Raw genomic sequence first — 26,160 nt, 5'->3', positions numbered from 1 at the left:
GCAGCGGTGAGGGGAAAAGTGCAGATGTACTCTGCTGGTGCTCTTTGGGCCGGGTGAGATACAGGCACAGGCTTCCTCAGTTCACTGCTGCAAAAACAGTCACTGGACCTCTGCCTTACTGCAGTGTTGTGCTGCTGCTAAAATCGGTTTTATGGTAAACTAACAAAAAGTGGGAAATCCAAATTAGAGTTGTAAAATATCTGGCAGTTTTGAGTTATGAGAGGGAATCAGTTGTTTTTTTTTTTTCCCTCAGTCAGCTTTTATCCCCTTCTTCTATCTCCACCAAAGAAAAAAAGGAGATTTTTGGGGTGGGGGTGGGAGAGGGAAGGTTGGGAGATTTGTTTTTTGCCAGTGAGAATTCTATTAGGTACAATTTAATTAGCAGAGAGGAAGTATTTCGGAGTACGTTTTTGAAATAAGCATAAACATTTTCTTCTGAAAAAGAGCAAGTGAAGCTATTGTTAAGAGATGGAAAGCTGCTGCTTGGGTATGCCTTTATCTTGTAACCCAGTTCTAAAACTAATGGAAGGCCTTCACATAACATTTGAAAGACGTATGTAATACTTTATGATCGTCTAAAATCTCCTCTGCTTTCATGTGAAGAGAAAATAATTCATCAAAAAGTTTATTCCCATCACTTCTAATTTTTCCATACCAGGCACTGCACACCAAGAAAAGCAGTGTTCCCACTCCAAGACAAATGACCTTGTAGGTGTGGTAACAGAGCCACCAACAATACGCGCCGTAGCACATGAAGTCAGATTCTCCACAGCGGTACTTGCAGCAGAATTACGTTAGCACGAAACTCAGTAGTTGTGCATAAAACTGGGGCCATAAAGGAGCATGTAATGTGAAAAGAAGCACGATGCTGCGAACAGCTTTTTAATTCTCATCTCCATGCTCCTTGTCCCTCTCAGTGGGCATGCAGGCAATTACAGCATGCCAGAGATGATCTCTGAGCCCTGCAAGTAGAAACACGTTCTGCTGCTTACAAACATCACTCCCCAAGTCCTGTGAGGCATCTTACACAGGTCTGAACTCCTAATTTTCTCCTAAGATCATCATCTCAACATGACGAGAAGTTTGGAAAAGGTGTGCTGTCTGTTGCCTTTCCCGAGATGTAGTTCTGTGCTTTTAAGGTTTGGATGTTCCTGCTGCCCCGTGTACTGGATTCATGCAAACTGCAAAATGTTCTCCATTCAGATGCAGCAGCGTACTTCAGCTTTCTGGCTTTCTCAGTCCAAGCAGGAGTGAAGCTGTTTACTTTGGGAGAGTTTTAGACTGAGCTTTTTAAAGCTTTTTGGAGCTCTGGAGCTTTACATTCGGTTAGCTCTAATAGGAACTGGTCCTCTAAAGCATCTTTGAAAAATTGTTGATTCAACGTTTTGCATTCATGTTTCCCAGACTGCCCCTGGCCTATATAAGACGCCGATAGCTGACTACACATCATATATTTCATAAGAGCACTAAACCCTCCTCTGCCTTAAGAGCAGTTTATACATTACACAAATGACTTTTAGAGCAGGTGTCTTATGAGTGAAGCAGGCTGATACTTTGAAAACCCAAATCTCTTTTGGTGAGGTTGTTACTCATCACAGAGGATGTTCTGTTTCGTGCTTTTTGACAGTGATAGTAAAACCTGTCTGTTCTCAGCATGCTTTGCTGTAGAGGTTCTTAGCTAAAGCTCACCCTTACCATTAGCATATGTTCTTCCAGTTAGGCACTAAGCCTTGCGAATGACTTACACCATGTGCACTTCATTCACTCATGTCCCAAGGGAGAGAATTATGTGTGCTCTTTAGTGGTTTTGCTAGTGGGCTGTGGCTTGTTCCAGGATCTAGGGGGAAGGAAGGGTGATTAGCTTTACGTGTGCTGCTGCTGCCGCATGTGTGGAAGCAGAGGATAAAGCAGGAAACAAGGGTGAAGGAGTGAGACCGCTGCTCCGAGTGGAGCATTTGCTCTTGTCCGTGGCTCCTCAGAGAGGTTCTTCCACTTGCCAAACCTGGCTCCAGGAAAACTCCAGAAAATATTAATTAAGCGTCATACCTATCCCATTGATTCATTTCCCAGCAAACAAAAGCATCCCTAGTGGAAAAGAGCTGCCACACCTTCAGGGTAGAATGTGGCAAGCATTTTTAGTACCTAAGACTACTGCTATAATTTAGAACAGGAATCCAGGAATATTGTATTTAGTTATGGCCGCAAGGGGCACTGTGAGGCAGGTACAAATGTCTTTTTCTGCATTAGATTTGACCAAGATGTTTGGATGAGACATATTTTGCTGAACTTCTCTCCAGCTCAGCAGCTAACAGTTATTGTACAGCTCATCTTGAGTCATCAGTGATAAATACCTGGCATTAAATCAGAGGGTGCATCTCAATTTTGTCTCTGTGACTATAGCCCAGAGCAGATTTTTCCTAGTGCCTTATACGGATGAGTCTATTGTAATGTGTTATTTCTGTTTTGAGCAAGATTTGGGAATCTTTTACCAACTCTTTATAGTATTGGGTTATTTGTGTAAAAAAAAAAAAAAAAAAAAAAAGTGGAGTGCACATGGTCTTAAATTCATGCTGGGGCTTTGCTGAGAGTGGTTAAAGGGAAGCCTGCTAACATGTGGCTCTGAGCCCTACAAACAGGGTTGGGTGGCTGACTAACAGTAGTAAAAAGAGTGGTAGGTTTGAGTCTGGTTCCTGAGAAGGTCGAGAGCCTTAATGATGTTCCTTGGTGACGACTGGAATAGAGAGACAAGGCATGGGTACAAAGAGATCCTGGAAGGAGCAGGGTTGGCACTTATGTTGGTTCACCTAATGTGGGCAATCAGCGCTAGCTCTCAAGTAGCTTTTATTTTGCAGCCTTTGTTCATCGTGTAAACAGAAGCCCGTTCTGCGCAGGAAGAACACAGCTAGTCCATCACAGCTATAGCAGCAGTATGACAGCAGTACAACAGTGCAACTACTGACCCTAATTGTTATCTGATGGGCACAGAAATCTCTCCTTCGCTCCTCCTGCTCAGGCCGTCAGTCCTTAGGTCCAGCTGCACTTCCCCGCTCTGTCCTTCCTCACACCAGCTGTCCACAGAGACAGGAGGCCTCTGCTTGGAGCTCTGCTGTTGGTCTTCACGGCCCCAACAATTTCATCATCGTTTTACTGTCAGGCAGGAGCTGGTCACTGTGTATTCCCCTGTGATTTTATCACACGCGTTATGACCTGCTAATAGGTAACCCATCCCTAGTACTTAGAGCTTCAGCATGCTAAGCTTTTCAACACCTTGCTCTGCTTTGCAGTTGTTTTGCTGGGGAGAGAGCTGTTTAACCGATTCAGGTAGTATTAAATGTAAATTGGGATCTGTGTTTTGAATTCAGCAGTTTTTCTTTTGTCTGCATCTGTATATTGATAACCAGTGCCTCATTGTTCCAAAATGGGGAAAAACTTCTTTAAAGAAAACAAGGAGCAGTGAAAGATTAGGTGAAAACTCTGGCTGTGTTGTGTTGCAGCATCTGAAAACCTCACAAAGTGAAGTGCAGAGGCTGCCCGTTGCAGAGCTGCCCAACCTCACTTCATTCTCTGTTGGACAGAAGTTCTCTCTGGTTACGGGGCTGCGCTGTAGTCCTCATTTGGAGGTGAAAAGGCTGCCTGGCTCACATCGTCTAGTGCATCATTGTTCGCTGAGCGGAGCAGGCACGTTGTGGCACAGCTCTTGCTTTCCCCTAGGAAGAAGCCACCTTCTGGCCATGGTTCCTCTGCCACTGAGCGGGGCAGAGCCCGCCCGAGGAAACCCTCACAGGTCAGTAAGGAAGTGGTGCCCGGCACAGGCCCTGCCCCATGCGCATCTCTGCTGCAAAGCAGCTTCAGCACAGTAACCACAGGTTTCTGCTCAAAACATCACCGGTTTTAGTCCTGCTTACTTGATGCTGAAATGCCCAAATCAAAACGGGGAACGGGCTCCCATGCACTCACCCTGTGTGAGACAGTAGTAGTGATAACGATGCGGACTACGCTATCTTGGCCTTCCCACAGGTTTGTAGATATTCATGCTTAACAATTTCCTTTTTTTTTTTTTTTTTCCTTTTTTTCCCCCACAATATAAAAGTGCACAGAATGCAAGCAATGGTAGGAAATTGTCTTGCCATTCTCTTTTGATGCTTACATTCTCCTAAGTCATTAAACAATCTTGAAATGCACTCACACTTCAAATATATATGCAGGCAATTTAGATGTTTTCTTACACAAACATAAACTATAAAAGTGAAGCAAGCTAGTTTTTCTTTGGGCTTATATCCTGAAAGTATAGTGACAGATAAGATTTAGGGGCTGTGCCAGGTTTAAGTATCAGAGTTGGCTGCTGCACACTTTTCTGTGCATTTTACTGGTCTTCCATGTGAACGCCTGAGGTGGTACCCAGCTGTACCTCACTTGTGCTGTTCTCAGTGTTGTTTGGTGCTTGTTTGGCCTGCTTTGCTAGATTCATATCTTCCTATCTGCCTTAAGACTAGACTAATCAAAAGCTCTTTGAGTTGACTAACTTATGTTCTCCATTAAAGCTGACTTTTTTAAAGCATTATTTTTCAGTAGTAGCAGATCTAGGTCAGTGATGCATTTTATTTTTTTCCTTTATTTTTGAAATCTCAACCAAGGCTCTTTGTGGTTGAGATTCTTTTGTTGTTGTTGTTGTTGTTGCTTGCAAGCAATATGTAGTACAATAGGTCTCCAGGCATGAGTGGAGGCTGTAGGCACTGTCACAATGGATAATAAAGTGACAGCGTACAGCAGAAAAATAGAAAGTGCTTTAGTAAGTTGCAAAAGGAAGTATTAAATAATACAGTGCTAACTGTTGCATTGTAATACCATTGTGCCCTCAGGATACTGATTTTAAAAGTTTTCAAGACAGAAAATGCCAGGTTAAAAGTCACAGTTGAACACATTCGGATGAGTAAGGCTTCCAAGAAATAGAGCACTGAGCCCATAGACCCATCCGTAAGAGCAGAGCCTTTCCAGTGCTGGTGTTTCCATGTATTTTCAGTTTGAAGTACCAGAAAAAGAAAGAAAACAAAGCAAAACGTAACTTGTCATTGTAACAAGTGATGGCTTGCCACATTGGTCAGTTGTGCAGCAGTGTAATACTTGGTCGGAGGAGCTGGTGTGGGCGGTACTGGTAAGCTGTTCCTTTATCCTTTTGCCCTTGTTTTTCTGTGCTTGGAGAAATCATAGTAGTGGGGCGTATTTTTGTATTCTTCCCTTCAAGCTGGCAGCAGGATGAAAGCAGGCCCGGAGTTGTTCACCTCTAAGCTCTTTTAGTCTAATGATAATTTGGGTCCTTTTCAATTTATGGAGGTGCTCATAAAGATGAGAGAGGAAAATCAGAGATGAAATCTTTCTTTCGTCAGTTGCAGTGGGTCCGGTCCATGTTGAAAGGCAGGAGAAGTTCAAAGGTACCTTGGCTTTTGCATCTCCATGCTAGACCTACGTTCTCAGTGTGTTTAAATTGACCTTGTGCCTCTGACTTTCATGAAGCAAGAGGAGTCAATGACTTGTGCTGGCTGCAGACCCAGCCAAAGTTCCTCTTGGATCTGAATATTCCACAACTCATTTTTTCTAAAGAATTGACATGCGTGTAGCGCACTTAATCCGGACCTCCATCCATGAAAACAAGCTGGGCTTTGGCATGTAGTTTTCTTCTGATTGCAGGAATCCATTTCCATCCAAAATGTTTCTTTGTTATTTTCATACCCACTGAAATATCTTGGGCTGTTTTGTTCCGCAGTAGCTCTTCTTCCTCGGAAAGATTAAAATAGTCTCTTCGCCTGCACAGCTGTTGAGATCAGCACTTTACCATGAGTGCAGTGTATCTGTATAAACCACCCAGATAATGTTTTTCTTCATCTTTTTCCATCCCTCTTTACAGTACTGCTCTGAAAAAGCGGAGTCCTCCCTTTCTAAGGAAGAGGCACTGGGTGGGTGCTGCCCTCGGGCGGGTTTAACTTCCAAAAGGCTTCCTTCAGGCGTCTGGCCTTTGCATTCCTGTAGGATTGGGTATTCAGGTATCGAACAATGCACACTGTCATTGAAACACCTCTTCTTGCACAAGCCCAGGAAGGCTGAGTGGGAGGCGAGGTCCTTTCCCCAGAAGGTCTGTGCTGTAGGTGCAATGGAAAGGCTGCCAACGGAGCATAACGTAATGGAAAGAGCAGCGAGGAGGGCCTAGTGACAGCACAGCTATTTTGGGTGATAGTCTTGCAAAAACACCAAATAGTTTTAGTATCTTTCTCACCTAAAAGTAAGCCATCAGCAGCAGATTTTGCCATGAGGAAACCAAAATTACTCCACTGGAAGCAGTTGCCTAAGATTACTGCAGGTGTATAACAGCATAAACTTGCTTGGTTTTATCTGCCACCTACATATCAGTGCAGGATTTTAAAACCCATGTGAACTGCATCTAGATATACTGTTACTAATCGGACATTTACTAATATCTTTTTGCACAAATTACCCAAACAAACAAAATGGGTTAATAGTTTAAACAGATTAAAACAAAAACTTCTCATTACATTGACATAACATTTATAATTAGAAAAAAAAAAATAGAAGCCAGAGCTAGCTAGCCTGGATTCTATAAAACCCCACCAGAATCATCTCCTACATCAGATGAGTTGCTTATACACTCTTTAATTTCATACCAGGAAATTACTTAGCATCTACTTAGTGGTACAATAGCAATAAAACTGCCCGTGCCTTTAATGTCTGCGGATACAACTCTTATCTGAAAGTGTCCTTTGAAATTACCTCAGTAATCAGCCTGGAGTTGTTTAAGATGCGGTGTATATATTGGTGTTTTGTGCTGCTGATTTTAAGATTCGCTGGCATGAAGAAGTCTGTAAAGGTTCACTGCACAGAGCAGGCTGTAACAAAGCAGTTAATGATTCTTGTGACATCAGTGCTGCCATTTCAGTTTATTTGAATGACACTGGCATTCTGTCTTAAATATATCACTTTTTATTAGTTTTGGGGTTTTTTGTTGCCTTTTTTTTAATTTGGAAACCAACTAGGTATTAGGCATGGGTATGCATCTTAGCTAAACTATAACCTAACAAGTCCATGCCTTTTGCACTGCAGAGCACCCAGAGTTTTTCTAAACACGTAACCACAGTGATATTTTTATAAAGGAATGTTCACCTCATGGGATTTTTTTAAGGTGTTCTATTTTTTTTCCAAGTTACAGCTTCACTTTATTGTACATGATGTCCAATAAAAAAGATATATGTCTGTGATTGGACTTTGAAAAAGGGCCATGGTGCCTATTCCATTTAAAGGGAATGAAGTCAAGCAGTAAATTTGCTGGTCGCCCTTTTCATATTGACTGTATCTCGGCCAGCAGTTGGTCTTTGATGTTGTAACAATAGAGCAAAAGCAGAGGAGGAGGAGGATTAGGACCTCCATAATATAAAAAACAAGTCTGCATTCATCGTGATTTTTACAGAGCACAGTCCATGTCTATCGGAGGTTTGCAGTGGTCTGCAGAAGAGTGCTGCAATCTTAACATTTGCAGGTGGTTTACAATTCATCCATCATTTCTACTACCATCTCCTCTTAATTCAGAGTTTGTTTAGGCTTTCAGCATTTAACTTTTTCTGTCATCTTATTCGTTCCTACAATAGGAAAACAGATGTACATCAGGATAGAGCTTCTGGAGTATCATTTTCCTTTACAGGGATTGATTGTCCTGTTATTTATGAAAGGCTAGCTGCAGCTGGCCAATAGAGTATCTATTCCTCATCTTGTGCTTTAAAGTCCAAGCTTTTATTGGGAAAGAATAGAGGGGTTGATATGTCTATGCTGAACATTTGTGGAAATATATTTCAAAAGGGAACCTAGGGCAGCCACACCATGCCTGTGTCTTCAGATGTTCTGGAACAATAGCACCAAAGGTTTCAAATGAACTCTTTAGCCTGATAGAGCCCTGGAGCTTTTGATATGCATTTAAATGGTAGCAGTGCTAGCTCTTGCTCTTGATCAAAACACGCAGAAGGAAAAGGGTCATCTATTTCATGAAAATGTATAAGGTACCAAACAGCACTAAATGCTGGTGAGAATAGGTAGACTTTGAATTGTGGGAAGAGCTTGGAAAGAGCTGAATAATGCGCAGTGCACCATTGTGGTGTGCGCGTAACCTAGGGGCAGCGAGACGCAGGGTGCACAGTCCCCAGTGACGCGGTGGTGGCAGCAGCAGCGAGCCCGGTGCAAGGGGATCAGTGTCAGAAGCCCAAAGGCAGCTCTTAAGAGACACTCTGGGGATGTGCCCAGTGAAGTTGCTTTACTGCACCCAATCCCAGTGGCTCTGGCTTAGGGCATGGCCCTGCAGTGTCCTGACAAGGCAGAACGCCTGCAGGCTTCCCTACCAAAGACACCTGGCCCAAGAAGCAGGGGGAGGAAGAGGCCAATCTGTAGTGCATTTGACATCTTAAGACTTGATTTCGGGTTGGATCCTGGTCCTTCTGGGTGTCCAGATGAGACCTGTGAGTCCAAACTCATGAACAAGTCGCCAGCTGAGCTGCAGTAGCTCTTTAGCTGCCTTATCCCACCTTCGTCCCACAACAAATACGAGGTGAGTTGTACTCATCAGCAAGGTGCTGGTGCCTCCAGACAGAGCTGAGCAAACAAATCCTGCTCAGGGCAGCTGGGCTCTCAGTGGGGTGATTGCATCCTGTCCTCGGACAAAGCTCTCCAAGGACTCGGTGGATACCAAATGTACAGCTTTTCAGTGAGGAAGCTGGTCTTTTATTTAACATCCACCACAATGACCATTAAAAGGTAACATCTGGTGCCGAAAATACACACATGGTATTTCTGTGCTCTGCTGTATGTCTCCTTCATCAGGCCCAGATACAGCAGTGTCTTAGCTGTCTCTGCTTTCCCCAAGATGCCAGCTGATGAAAGCAAACTACGTGAGGCTCAGCCGGCATCAGATGAGAGCTCTGGATAGTTAGAGGCATTGCTGGAGTTTAAAAGAGTTTGCCCTTGAGGGATCAATAATTCTGAAAAAGCTGCTGAATTCAGTGGCAGTGAGTTTGATTCTTGCTCTTCTTTGATCTGACATTCATGGCTTTTTGAATAATGTAAGGCATGGCTGCCTTTCTCACCTACCCATTCTTCTTTCTTCTTCTCCTGCTGGTCTTACAAGTAAACGGATCTTATTTTTTCTTGTATTCTCAGGAATATAGCTATCGCAGTCCTTACATCAAACTAAAATGAGCTAATTAGTTGCATAACATCAGAGCAAGGGCCAGTTTAATATCACCTCTCTGTTGTTTTTTTTTTTTCCTCTATTCCATTTAAGTCTTTCCATAGTAAAATCCAAGAGGAGACTGCAGCTGAAATTGTGCGTTTGCACACATGTGGAATAAGTAGGGGAAAGAGTTGTATATGCCAATTCCCCAGCACACACTGCTGCTGTTGGTAAAAAGAGCTACAATTACACTGCAATCGGGTTATAAACCCCATAATACTCCCATGACGATCATCGCAGTTTACTGGTAAGAGCCATATGAGGAGAGAAGACGTCTCTTTAGCACAGTTAAGTAGCTGGAAGCGAGTTCTGTGCCACAGCCTGCCAGGAAATACTCTTCCAACCTGCTCTGCAGCGCACGTGCTGTGGACACTTTGGACTCTCCCTTTATGCAGAAGCAGTTCTTCCTCCCTGGGCGCTGGTGTATCGTCTAGGGTCACAGCTCCGTCCCTCTAACGGGGGAGGCTAGGACATCCCAAACCCAAGCTGCTCATCTTTCCTCCTCTACCTTGCTGCAACATCTGGCTGCTGTGGCTAGCCTAGGCATGGTTTTGACCAGCAGCTCCCTACGGTTTATTGTCAGTGGCATCTGGGTGGCTTCAGGCACGTGGAACGATTATAACAAGTTCGAAAAATAAAACCATTTTCTAAGAATAGCCTAGAACTAACCAGCGATCGTGGGGTGGGGGGAGACAGAAATGAAGATATTTTCTTTCACGTAGGTGTCAGATTCAAAAGCATCTGCCTTGCTCAGTGCATGTATGGTATTCATTTCCTGTCTGCAGTCTATTGGAATGCCCCCCGAGTCGTTTGAAATTGAAAATCGAGTCATGCTTCTTTAATCAGCTCTAGGAAATAGTCTCCCTCCCTTACTATTCTCACAAAATGTATATATACATGCATTGAATTTATAATATAAAAAGCCCACATTTCTCTCCAGGGCAAATCCTTTCTCTCTCATCTCTTAAACAGGGAAGGGTCCTCACATTGTCTTGTCATGGGGCTGCGCATCTCCTTGCTTGCTCTTCTTCCCCATCATGTCACTGGAGGGAGGCCTTTCTCTTGTCTATCTGCTTCCTCCCCTTTCTTTCTCTTGCTCTGTCATTAGGGCAGTTCACAGTGATGTAGAAAGAGGGCACAATGCCCGCTGATGATGCCTTGACAGACAAACACAACAGTTATCGCGCTGCGTGTGCAGACGCCATTTATGCTAACGACTTCCAGTTGCTCGTGTATCAGTCTCCAGCGTTTTCTGACGGAGAGCCTACAGCAGCACCCCCAGCCTTGGAAGAGCTCTGCTGCAGGAGCAGAGGTGCGCGATCCCGAGGCAGCCGCTCAGGTTTCTGCTGCTGTTTCTCTGTAAGCTCCTGGGTGTAGTAACAACCCCTTCTATAGAGTGTTGTAAGGCATATACTTGGGGCATAGGTATTGAATATAAACAAGCGCTGCTTTTCCTCTGCCTTCACCCTCTAACTTCTATCAAAATAAAAACTCGTGTTGGTGGGGAATGCAGCTAACAGAGGGTCTAGTAAATTATCTCACAGTGCTTCGATGGCGTGTGTGTTTTGAGCATCAAGACCAGCGACTTGCCTTTTTTCAGGCACAGAAGTAGTATTGCCAGAAGCACAGGAAACATCATGTTTTTGGAATATAACACTTGTCTGCTTTCTTGCTTTCCCGTTATTAGCTTTTGCTTATGTGATGAAGTCATCATGTAACTTTTGGTCCACAGGGACTAAACACTTTCTAGTCTCTAAAAACATCTGCCAGCTAGCACAGCCAGAGTCACAGACACTTTTGAAAGCATAGGGTGGATATTCAGTGGCATATAAGAGGGAGACACAGAGGCTGGGAATAGCTGTTTCTTGGAAACTAACAGCTGAAGGCAACTTTGAAAATTGAAAAGGTTTCAAGTAAGGTTACTCTTTTGGCTAGGGAGAGATGAAAACTTCATTTATTAAAGCTGGTTCACCTAGTGAAATCCTAGCTACAGTGATTTAGTGGAATAAACTTGCAAAAGGACCTAGTTTAAAACCCATGAAAATAATTTCAGATGTATGTTTGTTCTCTTTCATTTACACTGACTTTTTGTTTGCTGGCCTGCAAAGCCTGACCAAAAAGTTGTATACAAAAAGTATTAATACTCTGGATATCCTTTACTTTAGTGGTTTTGATTACAGCTTAAGGCAGAGTTTCCCATTCTCTTGGAACTGCGTGTATAAATTAAGATACAGATTTCAAATGATGACTTCAATTAAATTTAGCCATGGCATAAATTGATTCTGTTTAAAACTATATTATGCTACTGATTTTATGCAAGGATTTAATAAAGCCCAAAAGAATCAGTACTTTCAAAGAATTTGCATTTTGGCATCACAGGTTATACGAGTGAAATAGTTGGCTTGCTCTCCAGTTGTGCATTCGCCTGTTCGACTGCTAAATCAATGAGTCCTGCATGGAGAGCTCCAGCCAGGCGGTGATTACGGGGAAGATCATCAGAGTCATAAAGAATGACTAAAGGTTTACCACCAGCTTAAGCAACTGGAAATATCTGTTAACTACAAGCAAAACTTGGCACTGATCATCTGTCAAAGCCCTACATAATTTTAATTCTGTGCACTTGGCTGTCTCATGGATGGCTGAGTATCTGCTGAAGAACAAAGCATCAGTGTGTACTGTGTTAGAAAAATTTGCTAAAGGGCCTCTGTTTTTTCCTGCAGACATTGAATTGTAATCACCATCAAGTCCATTTTATTATCAGTGTTTATACAAACTGGCAGCTCTTCACCTCTAAGTTGAGCCATACTGTTTGTATTTTGCAGCTGAAAGAAAACACAAAATACAAGCAAACAACAGAGCATGAAAAATAGCTGTGCTGTGAAATGTGTGTCCACAACATGTAGGAAAAAAATTGCCAGATCTGAGTATAATATGGTTGGTTTTCTCCTTGAGCTCTGAGGAAAACAATATTGACTGCCAGAGCAGTTCGGCTCCGAACCTAGTGTTTAGTAATGCTGTGGAAGAGACGGGGAGCCTGGTGAGAGAAGCTCACCAGACAGAGGCTGAAGAAAGGATGGACCAAGGGTCGATGATTGCAAGCATATGGAGGCTGTTTATTCAGCCTCAGCAAGGGAGGAATGGCAGTAGGGCTTTTCTGCTGCGGAGAGTCCTGCCGTAGTGTTGGGTATGTGCCTCAGAAGAGTGGTCTGGGACTTACTGGAGCTTAGGTGGGAAGGTGGCCTCAGTACCACTGCCCCTGCATCCCTGCAGACATAGCATAAGTCTCAGCTGAGTGCTCAGCTCTCAAGATTTTCTGTGGAACTAGGAGGCTAGAATTTTCTAGTGAAAATAAAAATAAAAATAAAAAGCTCTGATTCTGAGATGAGTGTGCCCAGATGCTTTGAGGTGCTGCTTCTGCTGTACACAGCTCCCAAGAGCTATCTCAGCATGCATGAGAAAACCAGCAGCAGTAGGGCACCCCCAGCTACGTAACTGCTGCCACTGGCACCCAGCGTTTAACCTCCAACAGTGACTGCAGATCACCACTTCCACTCTGAAGTTCTGCTGTCCTATTACAACAGTTTGCAGCTCCTGCAACTCCTGTTCGTCACAGAAACAAAATCAAAAAGCTCCACAGCCCCTGGAGCTAATGCATCCCACGGCAGTACCCTGTGGGATGCCTGGGTTGGTGTCTCCATAGCCATCTAGTCATACATGCAGGTTAAAGAGAATGGGATACAATGTCATTTTACTAATTTTTCTAGACTGAATTGAGATATTAAAAAATAGACCACGCTAAACAGGACTTTCTTTTTAGCACCTGTATCAGCAATTCGTCTTCTGTATGCACAATGCTTAAAACAGATGATAGGTTTTGCAGCCACTTTGTGAAAATGGTTGTGTACATGCAAGCCAGTGTAGTCCATTTTAAATGATTTATGAACCGTGGTTGTCTAAAATGGGCTATTAATTACTGCATCAATTAATTTATGTGGCTTTCCAAAGATAAGTAAGTCTTTTGCCTCACTGACGGTTGTGAACATGAGGGACAAGCATGCTTTAAGGAAAATGCGAGTGTTTCAGAAGCTGGGTGGTTGATGTGCCACACCTCTGGTGTGACTTCTGGAGGTGGGAGCTGTCAGTGACTCCTTGGAGCGAAGGAGCTGCGAGGCTCAGCGCCACCACAGAAATTAAGTATGAGCCTAACTGAGCTGCCTGTTTTATAAGAAAGCCACAACAGAGCTAGGAAGAGAACGTGGGTCTCCTGACTGCCTGGACTGTACGTGGCATTAATCATAAAATAAATTCTCCTCTGTGTATCTCCGATAATGCTTTTCAGCTGTTAGCCGCACTGTCTGCTTACCCAACACTGTCCTCATACTTCTTCATGCTAGGTCACATGCTGCTTACACTCATGATATAAAAAGTAAATAAATAAAGCCCAGGCGTTAGATCACCCAAGTTCATTACGGATCTTGGATCTGCGGAGGTGAAAGTCTCATGTGGTATCCCGGTGCGTTACTCAGCCGCCCCAGATGGGTTAATTTTAAAGTGATCATTTGGCACTAACTTGGAAACACACGACAGCCTTCAAAATCAAAACAATCTGTTTAGGCAGGTGGGAAATGAAACCAGCCCTAATGGCTATAATGATTTTCTGTGAAGGCCCCAGGCCTCATTTTGTCTCTGATAGCAATATAATCTTTTATAGCGTCTGTGAAGTTTCCTAATAAATAAATGTTCCTCGTTCGTGGTGGTTGAAGATGCTGTACAGGTGCATCATGAAAGTGCATTGACAGACTGTCGGGTTTCAATTCAAGACCTCTTGTCAAGATCATTTTACAAGATATTTCAAAGGAGTATACAAGAAATAAAAAATAAAAAAAAATAAAGGCAGTGTAGCCATAGCAGGTATTTGGTAATAGATTCCCTTTCTGTCTGGGAGTTGTTAGGGTTATAAGCGGCATCAGTTTTCCCAAATTCTTTCAGCTCTGTAATTAGCAGTGCTTGCAAATGTGCCCTTAGCTTGGCAAGTGGGGAGCAAATGAAAGAAGGTGAGTAAGAACTATGAAAGTCAGAGAAAGAGCAGCTCCTACAGAATGTTTTCTGTAGGTCCAGCCATTCCTCACCTATTCCCTGTCTTGGTTGTTCTTCCAGAGCTAGAAATGGGATTAAAATAAAGGGGAGAGGAAGGAGATGGATTCCTCACTTGCTAAAAATGCAGGGGACTTCCCTTTTCCCCTAGTAGCGTATTTTTAGAAGTTCCAAATTCTGTTTAATTATCTATGGGAAAGAGAAACGGTGCACTTCCCTGCAGCTCACGTCTAACATGATAGAGGTAGAAACAATAAGGCAGCAGCGGACAGAGCTAAAATACCCATTTAATTATTGAAAATTTAAGCTGCAGTATCAGGTAGGAAATTTTACCCGCATGCAGAGTTGTATCTTGCTGCCTTAAACCATGCCATTGTGTAAGTCCCACCGGTATCACCAACTTTTAAAGTTATCCTCACAAAATGCCTGTGAATTGTTCTTCTTCCCTGGTTTATAGGTAGACACAAATACATCGATATGTGGGATTTTAAACCAAATCGGAGTGACTTCATCAAGTCTCATATCAGTCTGTGGCAGAGATGGGATAACGATGCTCAGGGTCTGCTTTATTTTTTCTTGCACGGCCCAACTCATCCGTCACACTCCACCCTGTACAGCTTCTGCCATGAAGGAGATGATAGATAGCACATTTTATCTCTGTGCTCTCTTTTCTAATGTATTTTAACTGTGCTCCCCATTTGCCACTTCTTCACAGAGCCTAAACGCAGCAGACAAGGGGTAGGGAATTATTGCCACCCCCCCTTTTTCAGGGATGACTATGGCAGGGTATGTTAGTGTGTAACACAAACAGCGTGGCAGATTCTCTCTATAGGGTTTATTTCAGTGCCTTGTCACACGGCTATGAATAATGAGTTCCTGCCCTTGTATACTGTCCACACTTAGAATGCTCAGAAATCCTAAGCTGTTTTCATACTGGGGACTTCCATAAATATCTGATCCCACGGGGACGGCAGAATTGTGGCTGACAGCAATCATGAGTAACCCCTTAAAAGTCATCCTAATGGAAAGTTTAAAAGTTATGAATAATCCTGTTAAATGAAGGGAAAAAAGTGATTTATCTTAAAATATTTAGAGCAGATGCATCATTTGAGCAATAAACCAATGATGTGCCTGATTTAGAAATGTCATAACTTCAAGGAAACTGAGTCAGTAGTTCAGAATGAAGTGACATTGCTTCTGAAGCAAGGGAAGCAACCCCGCTTTCCCAAAAGCAATCGGAAATACAAATTGTATACACCCAAAAATAAATAGTGTGAAATAAAAACATGTGAAATAACTTAGAAATAAGAAGAGAAGGATAGCCCTCCCCAGGTTTTCATCTGTTAGCTTTGGAACACAAACACTGCTTTCTTCAGAAGGCATGCTGGCACTGCAGTACGGACACACTTTTCCCTGCTGGGCTGGCCTTGGAAGAGCCATCCCCTGAGTTAGTGCCATACACCACTGAGCCCATCTTCTGCTTGTCAGGTGCAGTGCACGCTCACTTTTATTGACGGCAGCCTCTGTTACCTTCCTACCAGAAATAAATGTTTCTAGTAATGTTCCACATTAGTTTAGACACAATGCCAAAAATGATTTATCTAAAAAGCAGGCCTCCTATTTATTTTAATGACTGAGAACAAACGCTCTTTTGCTGGTGGTACCGTGAGCAGATGATAGCTGAACCCGTCGTGTTGGCTGACAGCTTCTGCTGCAGTCTGACACACAAGGCTCAGTGTGGGCTTGCCCTGGCCTGAGAGGGTCTGCAAAAGCCGGCGTGGCTTTTAGGCAGCGGGTGCTCTGCATGACCTCTGCCATGCCTGACAGACACTAGTCCACCCTGTTCTTACAGACAGGCTCCACGTTCTCCCCAGCATAGTCGGCTCTCAAACTGTGTCTGGCCTGGAGAAAAAGGCGGTGGGGTGACCTCATGGCTCTCTACAACTGCCTGAGGAGGTGACATGCAGAGGGCAGCTCCAGTCCCTTCCTGGTAGCCAATGACAAGACATGCGGTGGCAGCACAAAGCTGTGTCAGGGGAGGGTCAGGCTGGGTGTTAGGAACAGTTTCTTTGCTGTGAGGGTGGTCAGACAATGGGACAGGCTTCCTAAAGAGGTGGTTGATGCCCAAGCCTGTCAGTGTTTAAGCGGCATTCGGACAATGCCCTCAATAATATGCTTTGACTTTTGGTTAGCCCTGAAGTGGTCAGGCAGCTGGACTTGATGATCTTTGTAGGTCCCTTCCAACTCTAAATTCTGAAGTTGTTTTTCATGGTCACTGCCATTAGAAATGTGTTACTGATGTTGAACCAGCACCTCCTGCTCCTGTCCACCCTGAAGATGCAGAGGTCCATCTCCTTCCTCGCTGCAGCAGCCCCTGGCATGGGGCAGTTTTGATGTTCCCCTCAGTTTTCCTTTCTAACGTTCAGCAACCCCTACTCAGTCAGGCTGTAATTAATGACAGTCCCTGCCCCAAGCAGCTTGGTAGTGGGCCCGATCAGCCTGATGTCATTACTTCGCCATGACAATTTTCTAACTAACTCCATGTGATATTCCATCTGTTTGACACTATTAAAAACTTTTTTATATAGCCCATATTATTGTAGTTGCCGAACTCCCCACAAACATCACAGTGAGGAAGGGAAGTGCTGTTATCCCCACCAAGGCACAGACAGACCGTGACCTGCCGAGATCACACAGCGAGTCTTATCAGGGAATTAAACGTAGAGCTCTAAAGCCCGTGGCCAGCTCTCTAGCTGTACGGTACGTTAATGCAGAGAATCAAGATGCTCCTGAATGTGCAAGCAAATAGCAAAAGAATGGAATTGTGTGTGAGAATTTTATTATTTTTTAATAAATTCTCACTTTATTTTTAATAAAGGCAAGATTATGTGCATGGTACCTCAGGAAAAAAAAAAAAAAGTAGTTGAAAACACCACTTTTTTGGTTCCTGTCTGAAGTAATTTAATAACGGTGCAATTACTCCTTGTTGTTGGTCAGGCATAGCTGAGAAGCCATTTAATCCTCATGCACCAAGAAGTCTGAAGTTAAATTTGGTTTGATAAGTGTTAAGTTAAAGCACAAACATGTGGGTAAGGACCCTAAAGTGAGCTAAGTGGCCCTCAGTTTTATTTCCTAGAGCTTGCAGCCATGCAAGCTCATTTTCTTTCTACTCTACGTTAAATAAGGTGTGTGTTAATGGATGGCCTACCAAAGGCATCCCAAAGTCTTGCCTGGTCTGTAGCAAAGAGCAGCATTGCTGTTTTGGCATTCAAACAACGCAGTTAGGAGCACAAAGGCTTCTACCACTGCATGCGTACACTAACTTGGAATGAACTTTGTACATTTGTGCTGTAGAGAGATGTTTAGTAGCCTTTTGATACTTTCAGATTATAAATATTCTGATCATGAACACACCAAGAACATACTAATACTACAAAAATCTGATTTTTGGTCTTCTCTACAAATGCAGTGCAGTGAGAGGGGGAGAAGAGAAATGCCTTAGCTTTTGCTTGAGATTTCACTTAGTCCCAGATTAACTCTTAAATCTTGATTTATTTAACTCCCTGAATATCTTCCTGTAATGTGCACAGATTACATTGTAAAATCTCTTCAAAGGTCAATTTAGAACAGTCTGAGCAAATAAACACAAAATAAAAGGCACTGGAACTGCTGTGTATCTGAGACCTTAACAAAAGGTATGCTAGCTTAATTTGAGCCAGGGGAGCTGAATGAAGATTGTGTTTAACCAGATATGCTGGCAAAAATATGCTTCAGAAGAGCCAGAACCACATGTGGCCATTCCACTTTAATTGTGCTTGTTTTAAAAGATAGGTTTTTAACATTTACCCTATCCATGCTTGCTGTATCTTTATGAACTGAAAATAAAAGCTCCCCAGGCAGTCATACTAAGACCTCAAACCTAAATTTTTTCAGCTGAGTCAAAAGCAAAACCTGTGTTGAATTTGCCCCATGCATTTTTTTTCTTTTTTTTGACTTGTCTGCTTTTTTTTTTTTTTTTTTCCGAGTCCCCAGGCCAGTCCTAACCCAGGGAGAGAGTGTTTTGATACTAAATGTATCTCCTTGGTGAGGTCAAAGGCAGTGGCAGCAGTGCTACTGGTTCCAAGGCAGCCTGCTGTAATAAACTACAAAACCCAAAAGTACGCTCAGCAATAACAAAAGCATTAACCGCTGACCCACAACTTGGTGAAATTCAATCCCACCATTAGGCAAACATGAAAATGAGATCCCAGAGGAAGGAAGGTTCAGATGTTCAAGACCAGAGAAATTGGGTGAGGAAGACAGACAACTAGATGGAAGTTGCTGCAAACTGAGGAGAGAGAGAGAAGCTGCCAGCTCAACACAGTAGGATCTTTGAATACCATAAATTTCAGCAAGAACTTAGCACTGGTTTTGCTCCACTCTGGAACAAAGCAAACTGAAATGCTTAGTGGCAAAGACATCCTTCCACCATTTTAGGGATGTGTTTAATCTGATACAACTTCATTTCACAGGGATTGCTTCAGATCTTCATGTTTCCAGATTTGCATTAATTAAACATTTGTGTCAAAGTGCAGGTGTCACTGGAAAGCTGGAATGTTCCAGGAACCTGAAAGCCCCAAGCACCCAAGCCTGACTCAGTTTTATCTTGTGTCAGATGGTTACGGTTTTGCACCAGCGTAACTGAGTATATTTCAGTGAGAATCCAGTGCCAAACTCATGACACCCTAGAAAATACATGGTAAATCTTGGATGTTTAAGAAAGTAATGGTGGGTCTGGATGCTGTAAGGATTTCTACCTGCAGTCTGCAGCCACCATTAGCAGGAAGCTGGAGATGGGGGTACTGGCAGGACTGCACCTCAGTTGTTGTTATAGTGTGTTGCTTTTTTTCCCAGAACACACTTACTGCAGATGACCATTCTCCTGAAGACAGCTTTACCCTGAACCCCGAGGACAGAAGAGAATACCCTGATCTTCAGGCTGCCCACCGGCCATTCCCTAAGCAGCGATTCAGGCAGGAAAACGGGCACACGTCCTTACAAAGAGATGGACCCAGATCTTTCCTCCTGGATCTCCCAAACTTCCCTGACCTGTCAAAAGCAGATATCAATGGGCAGAATCCCAACATTCAGGTACAAATTTTTGCTAGCATGTGATGTTTTGTGAAGCTACACAAGATCATTTTACTGAACCAAGTGACCTTTCAGCCTGGCTTCCATGTTGTGCAGTCAGTTCCCTGCCTCTCTACCCAGGAGAGATTATATGTACTCTCTGTCTGAATGCCCAGATTTCAGTTTTTTTTTTCTGAATTTCTCTTTGGATATTGTTGATTGCAGAATGTAGATATCAATATAGACCTATTTATGATACTAAAGCCATCTTTGCTTTTGCATTTTGGAATATATTATCTTTGATATTAAATGGGTATTTTAAATTCTGTTTTCAACTCTCCATTGTAAAATTTGTTTATGAACAAATTCTCTTTTAGCATGCTATTATAAAATACAACCATTCCTAAAGGTTTTAAGAAAGTACGTCTTTAACTTTCATCTTAAAATATGGTCCCCTGTATGGAACTAAGACTTAAAGTTAATTTCTGCAGCAGCTGCCTGGAATAAAAAAAAAAAAAAAAAAGTTGTCTGCAAAGAAACTTTGTTATATGTTATTCCTCAAACTATTCTTGGGCTTGGAATGGCCTCTTGCAAGCCACTTGCATCTTAAAACTTCAAGGATTAGAAAGAGGAAAAAATGAGTGATTTGGTTTTAATTCAGAGCCTTAAAGCAAAATTGGCATTAATAAGCAGTCTTTTTTAACCAAAACAATAAATTGAAATGTAGTTCTGCCTAAGATGTGCTTATAAAAACAATACGCTAATAGAACGAGTATTCTGGTTAAATAAATTCCTGGCTTCTTATAGTCCCCCAGCCCACAAAATTGCCATCCTTTTGATATGTCTAAGAAGTACATACATAAAGATATAAAAGATCTATTCGTGAGAGAACAAGCTGTCTCAAGTCAACGCTCCATTACTTCATAGATGGCTTGCAACGTTAAGAAGTCTAACAGCTTTGGATCAAGTGCAGGTCCAACACTTGACAGGCCAAGGTAGTAAACATGTTCAACATGTGGTGCCTGTACGCATCCCGCACGCTGGGAGAAGCCTTCCAGAAAGCCTTAGGAAGGGAAGGTGGGGAAGCTGTAGGGGCCCCAGGTTGTGGCAGGAGGTGAATGGTGTAACATCGCCATTTGAACAGTATGTAAACCACGGAGGAGGAGAAGAGGAAACAAAATCTTTCTCTGATTCATGACAGCATTTAACATTTAGACCTAGGGAATCGATAAATGAGTGGAGGATGGAAACATTTCCCTGGCTTGTCTTTACAGTAACTACTTCTGCTATGAACTCTTTTTCCACCACCTGATGCTGGAAATGTGTCAGCCAACTAAGTCAGCAGTTTTGCTGGACTCTGAGAACTGGAAAGCCTAGTCCTGTAAACTGGAAAACATTGGGCAACATTAATAACAGAGCTCTTACACACAAGGATCAACTCTTTCCGAAATAGGCTCCTTACGTTCTGCTTTATATTTAGTCTGCTTACTCAGGTGCAAAAATAGGGATATACAGAGATTCCTGAAGTTCCTGGTTGACTGTCCTACAGCAGTTCAAGCATTACTGAGATAAAGCTGCCATTAATTCATTAAAAAGTCAACGAAAGTTTATTTCTTTGCTTGAAGGTTGTAAAAGGTGGTCTGCTCTTGTGGGGAAAAAAAAAAGATGTATAGTGAATTCTTGCTCATTAACCAATACTTTACTTATCTGAATGGAAATAATGACACTTGTTGACTTGCGAATTTCTCATCATCTGTTTGGCAAGTGAAAGCAGAATCAATACTCATTTTTCTTTTTTGCAATGGCTTCGGGCTCTGTAAGTTGTAGTTCTGAGGTTGTTAACTGAAGAGCCTTCATAGGACCGTGATACACAGGACGCGATTTCACAATCATGGACCAAACATCTCTGGAGATCTGATCTATTACGTACATGCAATGTAATATACAGCATGGTTGCATTTTGAATGAGCACTGCTGAGTAAGCAAGAGGATACAAACTCGGTTTCTGCTGCAGCTAACATGGTTTGACATCCCCGATGGCTTTGCATCCAGCCCTCCACATGCTACGTGCAGCCTAGAGACAATTTGTGTGGCTTCTTCTTGGGAAGAGGGGCACTGGCTGCTCCAGAGGACAGCCACCAACCTAGAAAGTGTCAGCTCACTGCCAGATGGGGCTCCTGCTTGCAGTTAGAAGAGGACAGGAACATGTGAGTGGACATAACGAGCAGTAAGTGGAAAAAGCATTAGAGGCAGCTGGTGAAACAGCAGCAGGGGACTGGTTGTGAGACATCGAGCCAGCCTCTTGCCTCTTTATGACAGGAGTCAGGATAAAGGTGACCCTCGTATTGCACAGTATAGCAGTGCTGTGAAGTCCACGGTACTGTAGCAAATTAATATTTTGTGTCCTGGGATTTGGTTGAAAAGGAGGAAAAAAAAACAAACAGCTGTGTGTTAATCTAGTACAATGGCCACATTTACCTCTCATGGACCTCACAGCCTCTTTGCTTTTTACTACTATAAGTCTGTGTAGACCAAAAATAACATTTTAAAGGGAAATTGTACCTGGAAATTTTAAAAACCTAATAAACAGATGTAAAAAATCAGCCTAAGAAAGCAAGTTGAAAAGATACTCTGGTGGGTTTTCTTTATGACCATTCCTTCTCTGGTTTCCTGCAAGAAGGTAATTGCTGTATCATGCCCGAGTTGTGTTCTCTTTCAGGGAGGAAGTGGTGGATATCAGAACACAATCACAGGAATTCAGAAAATTAACATGTCCCTAGGCTACTACTGTGTTTATCAGGTGATAATCAAATATAAGTATAGTGGACTGTCTTGCTGCAGTAATGCAAATGCTGTTTGACTCTATGCATGCAAGACCGGGATGACACTTACTGGTCGTTCTATGGTGTTCCAGCCTGGTTAAATCTTGCAATGTTTCAAGGGGAGTTTTATGCTTTAGCACTACTTTTACACTGGTTGTTTGAGAGTAACTGCAAGGGCTGCTGTTGTGCAAAGGAGGGCTGTTTGGTTTGAGGTATTTGATTTTCTTTTTTTGTCATTTCAACTATTCTGTCAATGTCTGTTACGCTTCAGCAAGAGAAGATGATTACAGAAACTGATCGCACCTTTTCTCTGGATTTCCTCACATGAGGAGTACCCCTTTTGCATAGGTTTGCACTCATTTGACATAAACTAGCTGAGGGATGCTATGAAGACCTTTTAAATGCAGGGTTGTTCAGAGAGGACAGACTTGTTCCTACTTGTTCTAAGTAACACAATAAAGCCATGTGGGGGATGTATAGGAACCTGCTTATTTTCCATTTCTGATGTTTTTTTTCTCATCTCTTCCAACCAGCCTTCTACAACCTCTCAGCTGTCCTTTGAGACCCTGGGCCCTGTGTCTTCCACCTTCCTGGCTATTCCTCTGTTTGGAACCTGATGCCTCATCATGCAGTTGAACTTTTTCCCATGTCTCTCCGCTGTGCTTTTCACTCCTGGTTTCTCAGGCTTGTGTAGGTAGAGCGCTGCTCTCTGTTGTCCCACTGCTTTGCTGCTTTCCTAGCAGCACTGGGCACCTTAACAAATGAAGAAAAAAGGGAAAACTCCCTATTGTTTGTCAGACAAGAGCTTTTTGTTGATATTGATCCTTTTTGAAGATCTTGAATCTTGACCAAATTTCACACGCAGTATACCTGAAATACAACTGGGTGAGTTCCAGCAGTGATGATTGACAAGATGGGTTCCGAGTAGAAACAGTTAGGTAATATTCCTGGCCTAAAAAAATGTGTTGATGTGGCCTGGAAACTGAACTAGAGGAGGATATGATTAAACCTGTTTTGGTTAGTATCCTCACTGTGAATTGTGGCATTAGTAATAATTGATAGGAGTGATTCTAAGGCAGAAAAAGTTAATGCTGCCTCCTTGGTGGCATGTTGCATGAGGCCTGTGAGCCATATTTGCCAGTCATACTACACTAGTGCTGCTTTGTTAGGTTTATTTATTCTGTTTGATATCTACTCAGTTTCTACCTTCTCTTAAAATAAATAAATAAATAAATAAAATAAATAAAGATAAAAAAGCTCCACACAGAACCACTAGGAAGATATGGAATACAGAGGAAAAAAGGCTGTAAGATCTGCTTTAAAAAATAACTGCAGACTTCAAAGTAACTCTTTTCCAGGTTCATCAGTACCCATTCCCCTCACCTCCATCCATATCACATGTAGTTTTAATTAAATTAAACTAATTAATTAATTAATTAATTTTATTTTATTTGATGTATCTTTAAGATAACCTTTATATTTGTCATTTGAAGCTGCTGGCTTCACTGCACTGGAAAGCAACGCCCTGTCAGTATTGTCACAAAAGGCTCATCAATATCTGTAATACTGACCTCTGACCAGCACTTCTCATCCCTAATCTAGCACAGTAAGAATTGGAGGGCTCCAGTAGGTAGCACTCTGTTCTTGTAATGCTTCTAGGGCTTAATTCTTTGAGATAGTAGCAGCGCAATTGTCCCTGTCATCAAACTAAGATGTGGAAAAGCTGAAAGTGCATGTTCATTTTGTTGTTCCTTAGGCTGGGTCTGTACCAGGGAGAACTCCCTGCTCCAAAGACCATCTGCCTGGTCAGTCTGTCTGCTTCACCGAGCTTGCTGCAGCACCAGAGCAGAGCATAGCCACACCAGGAACTAGCTAGTCCTCATGGTGAGCTGGAGGGATTAGTCTTGGCAGAACAGGGTGCCAGAGGGCCATGCTTAAACTGCTTTAAATACAGAGCTGTTACCTCTGCATGTCATGGTGTAGCAAGGGCTCGTCACAGAGCACAAAATTCAGAGCTGGGCTTGGGACCAGAGTTTGAGTTGTGGGATTCAGTTAGGCCCATCAGAAAGTGCAACTAAGAGTGACACCATATAACACAAATGTTAAATTTTGTCGTGTTGTCTTCTTTGCTCCCAGCAAATTTCAAAGTCCTTCACTTTCCTTCCAACTAGTCCAGAAAAGTGTCATGACATAACCAGGAGTAACTTGATATCACTGCTGATACCATTTTAGCTGAGTCGTTATGTGGTGTAAACCTAAATTTATCGTTTCAATACCTTATAATTAACTAATTTCTGTTCTGCTATTATACTGCACTGCTGACTTGCACACTCACCTTGCAGAATGGCTGGTGCTGCACTGACAGTTTGCGTCAGTTTCACAAAGGAAACAGAGGATAGCCATGTGGTAGACTCCACGGCTTGCACAGTACTGCAAGCATAGTTCTTCCTGTAACATAATCTTCCAGTTGCTTAGGGCAATGTTTACACCATTAAAGTGAATTCAGAAACATTGTCTCAGTAAACAGGACAAAGCACATAGAACTTTTTGTGCACTCCAGCAGGCGGGGTTAATATTTATCTTCTGTATATTTTTGGCCAGGAGAAAATTGGATGTTGGTGTCTCAAGACATCTGTGCTTGATACACTTATTTCATTAGAAATTCATTGCAAATCTGTTGTTTTAATGTACCTATGCCAATTGTTTTTAACAATTTTTAGAGGAACATCCTTATTTATAGCTCAAACAACCATAAAAGAAATGGCTTCATTTTAGGCTTGAATGCTTCTGGAGATGATTGTGGATTTATACAAGAACCATGTTACCACAGACATTTTGGGAAGTCTGACAGAAAAATAAATAATCATCGTTGCAGTTTTGATAATCACTGGAAGAAGAAAACAGGGAAAATGAATTCTTTAAAGCAGTCTCTGAGATAGAAATACTAAACAAGATCTATTTCTTAATTTTTGAGAGAACATATTTTTGTTGGAATAGTTACCCAGCATGAAAGCTTTTCCAGAGCTGTCTTAACCGCTCCGTTTTCATGACTATAGTTCTAGATCTGTTTTCTTTTTTTCCTTTTTATAAACAATCCCCAGTATAGAAACCAATCAAACAAGATACATATTTGTGTATCACGTGTATGTATATGCATGGTCATGGGCTAATGCTGTTAAGGCTAACTCTCCAGTACCAGGAAGAGTTCAGTGAATGCCAATTTTTCAAATTTTACATTGGGATAGGGGAGCAATTGCTCTCCTGAAGAAGCAGCCACTTCTCACACCACCACCCTAACTCTTGGGCCATATCATGGAGGCATTACTGGTGGCATTACTACTATTACTACTACTACATGGAGCCATTACTACTTACCAATCTCCTCACAGCTGTCAGAAGGTGCCTTAGAGTTAAATGGGGCTGGGCAGAGTGTAGATGAGTCCCTGAAAATGAACAGAGCTGGAGTCAACTGAAGTTGTCTTTTTTAACTTTTCAAGAGTGGCAGTTCAGGCAATCCCAGGACTCTGTAGAATTTCTTGCACTCTACTGTTTTAAAGCCACGAACAAAAAACTTTGTAATCAACGTTCAAAAAAGAGGTGGGAGGAACACTGGTGCTTGTCAGATTGCCACACTGGACTTTGCTTTCGTTATGTACATTTTTTAAATAGGCTATTTAAAAAAAACTGCTTATGCTGAGGTGGACCTCTCTTGGTCCCTCCTCTCCCCACACCTCTCTTCTCTTTGAGATAAAGGGATTATTAATTGGAACAAGGTCTCAGGCCTTAACTGTGTCTGGATCATGATTGACAACGTATCGTGGTACTGCAAGGTCGGTACAGTCATGCTGGAGAGGA

At 42.5% G+C, this 26,160-nt stretch overlaps 1 protein-coding gene and 1 long non-coding RNA gene across 3 annotated transcripts in view; one reads left to right on the top strand and one right to left on the bottom strand.

Annotated features, from left to right (window-relative positions):
- The window catches only part of LOC121067472, a 66,070-nt gene that overhangs the window by 2,022 nt on the left and 37,888 nt on the right, over positions 1-26,160 (bottom strand). Inside the window, exon 6 of the long non-coding RNA XR_005818305.1 lies at positions 2,961-25,748. This is a non-coding gene — a long non-coding RNA (uncharacterized LOC121067472). The remainder of the gene's footprint in view (positions 1-2,960; positions 25,749-26,160) is intronic.
- ISM1 (isthmin 1) overlaps positions 1-26,160 on the top strand; it is a 42,745-nt gene that overhangs the window by 4,492 nt on the left and 12,093 nt on the right. The window contains exon 3 of one of the 2 annotated variants that reach the window (XM_040552031.1): positions 19,268-19,504. The exons of the other annotated variant lie outside the window; for it this stretch is intronic. Coding sequence (XP_040407965.1) covers positions 19,268-19,504 — 237 coding nt within the window. The remainder of the gene's footprint in view (positions 1-19,267; positions 19,505-26,160) is intronic. 2 annotated transcript variants of the gene reach the window in all.

This window comes from Cygnus olor, chromosome 3 (genome assembly GCF_009769625.2).
Source record: "Cygnus olor isolate bCygOlo1 chromosome 3, bCygOlo1.pri.v2, whole genome shotgun sequence".
Lineage (NCBI taxonomy): Eukaryota > Metazoa > Chordata > Aves > Anseriformes > Anatidae > Cygnus > Cygnus olor.
The sequence above is the reverse complement of the archived record's forward strand: the minus strand, read 5'-3'. Positions and strand labels throughout refer to the sequence as shown.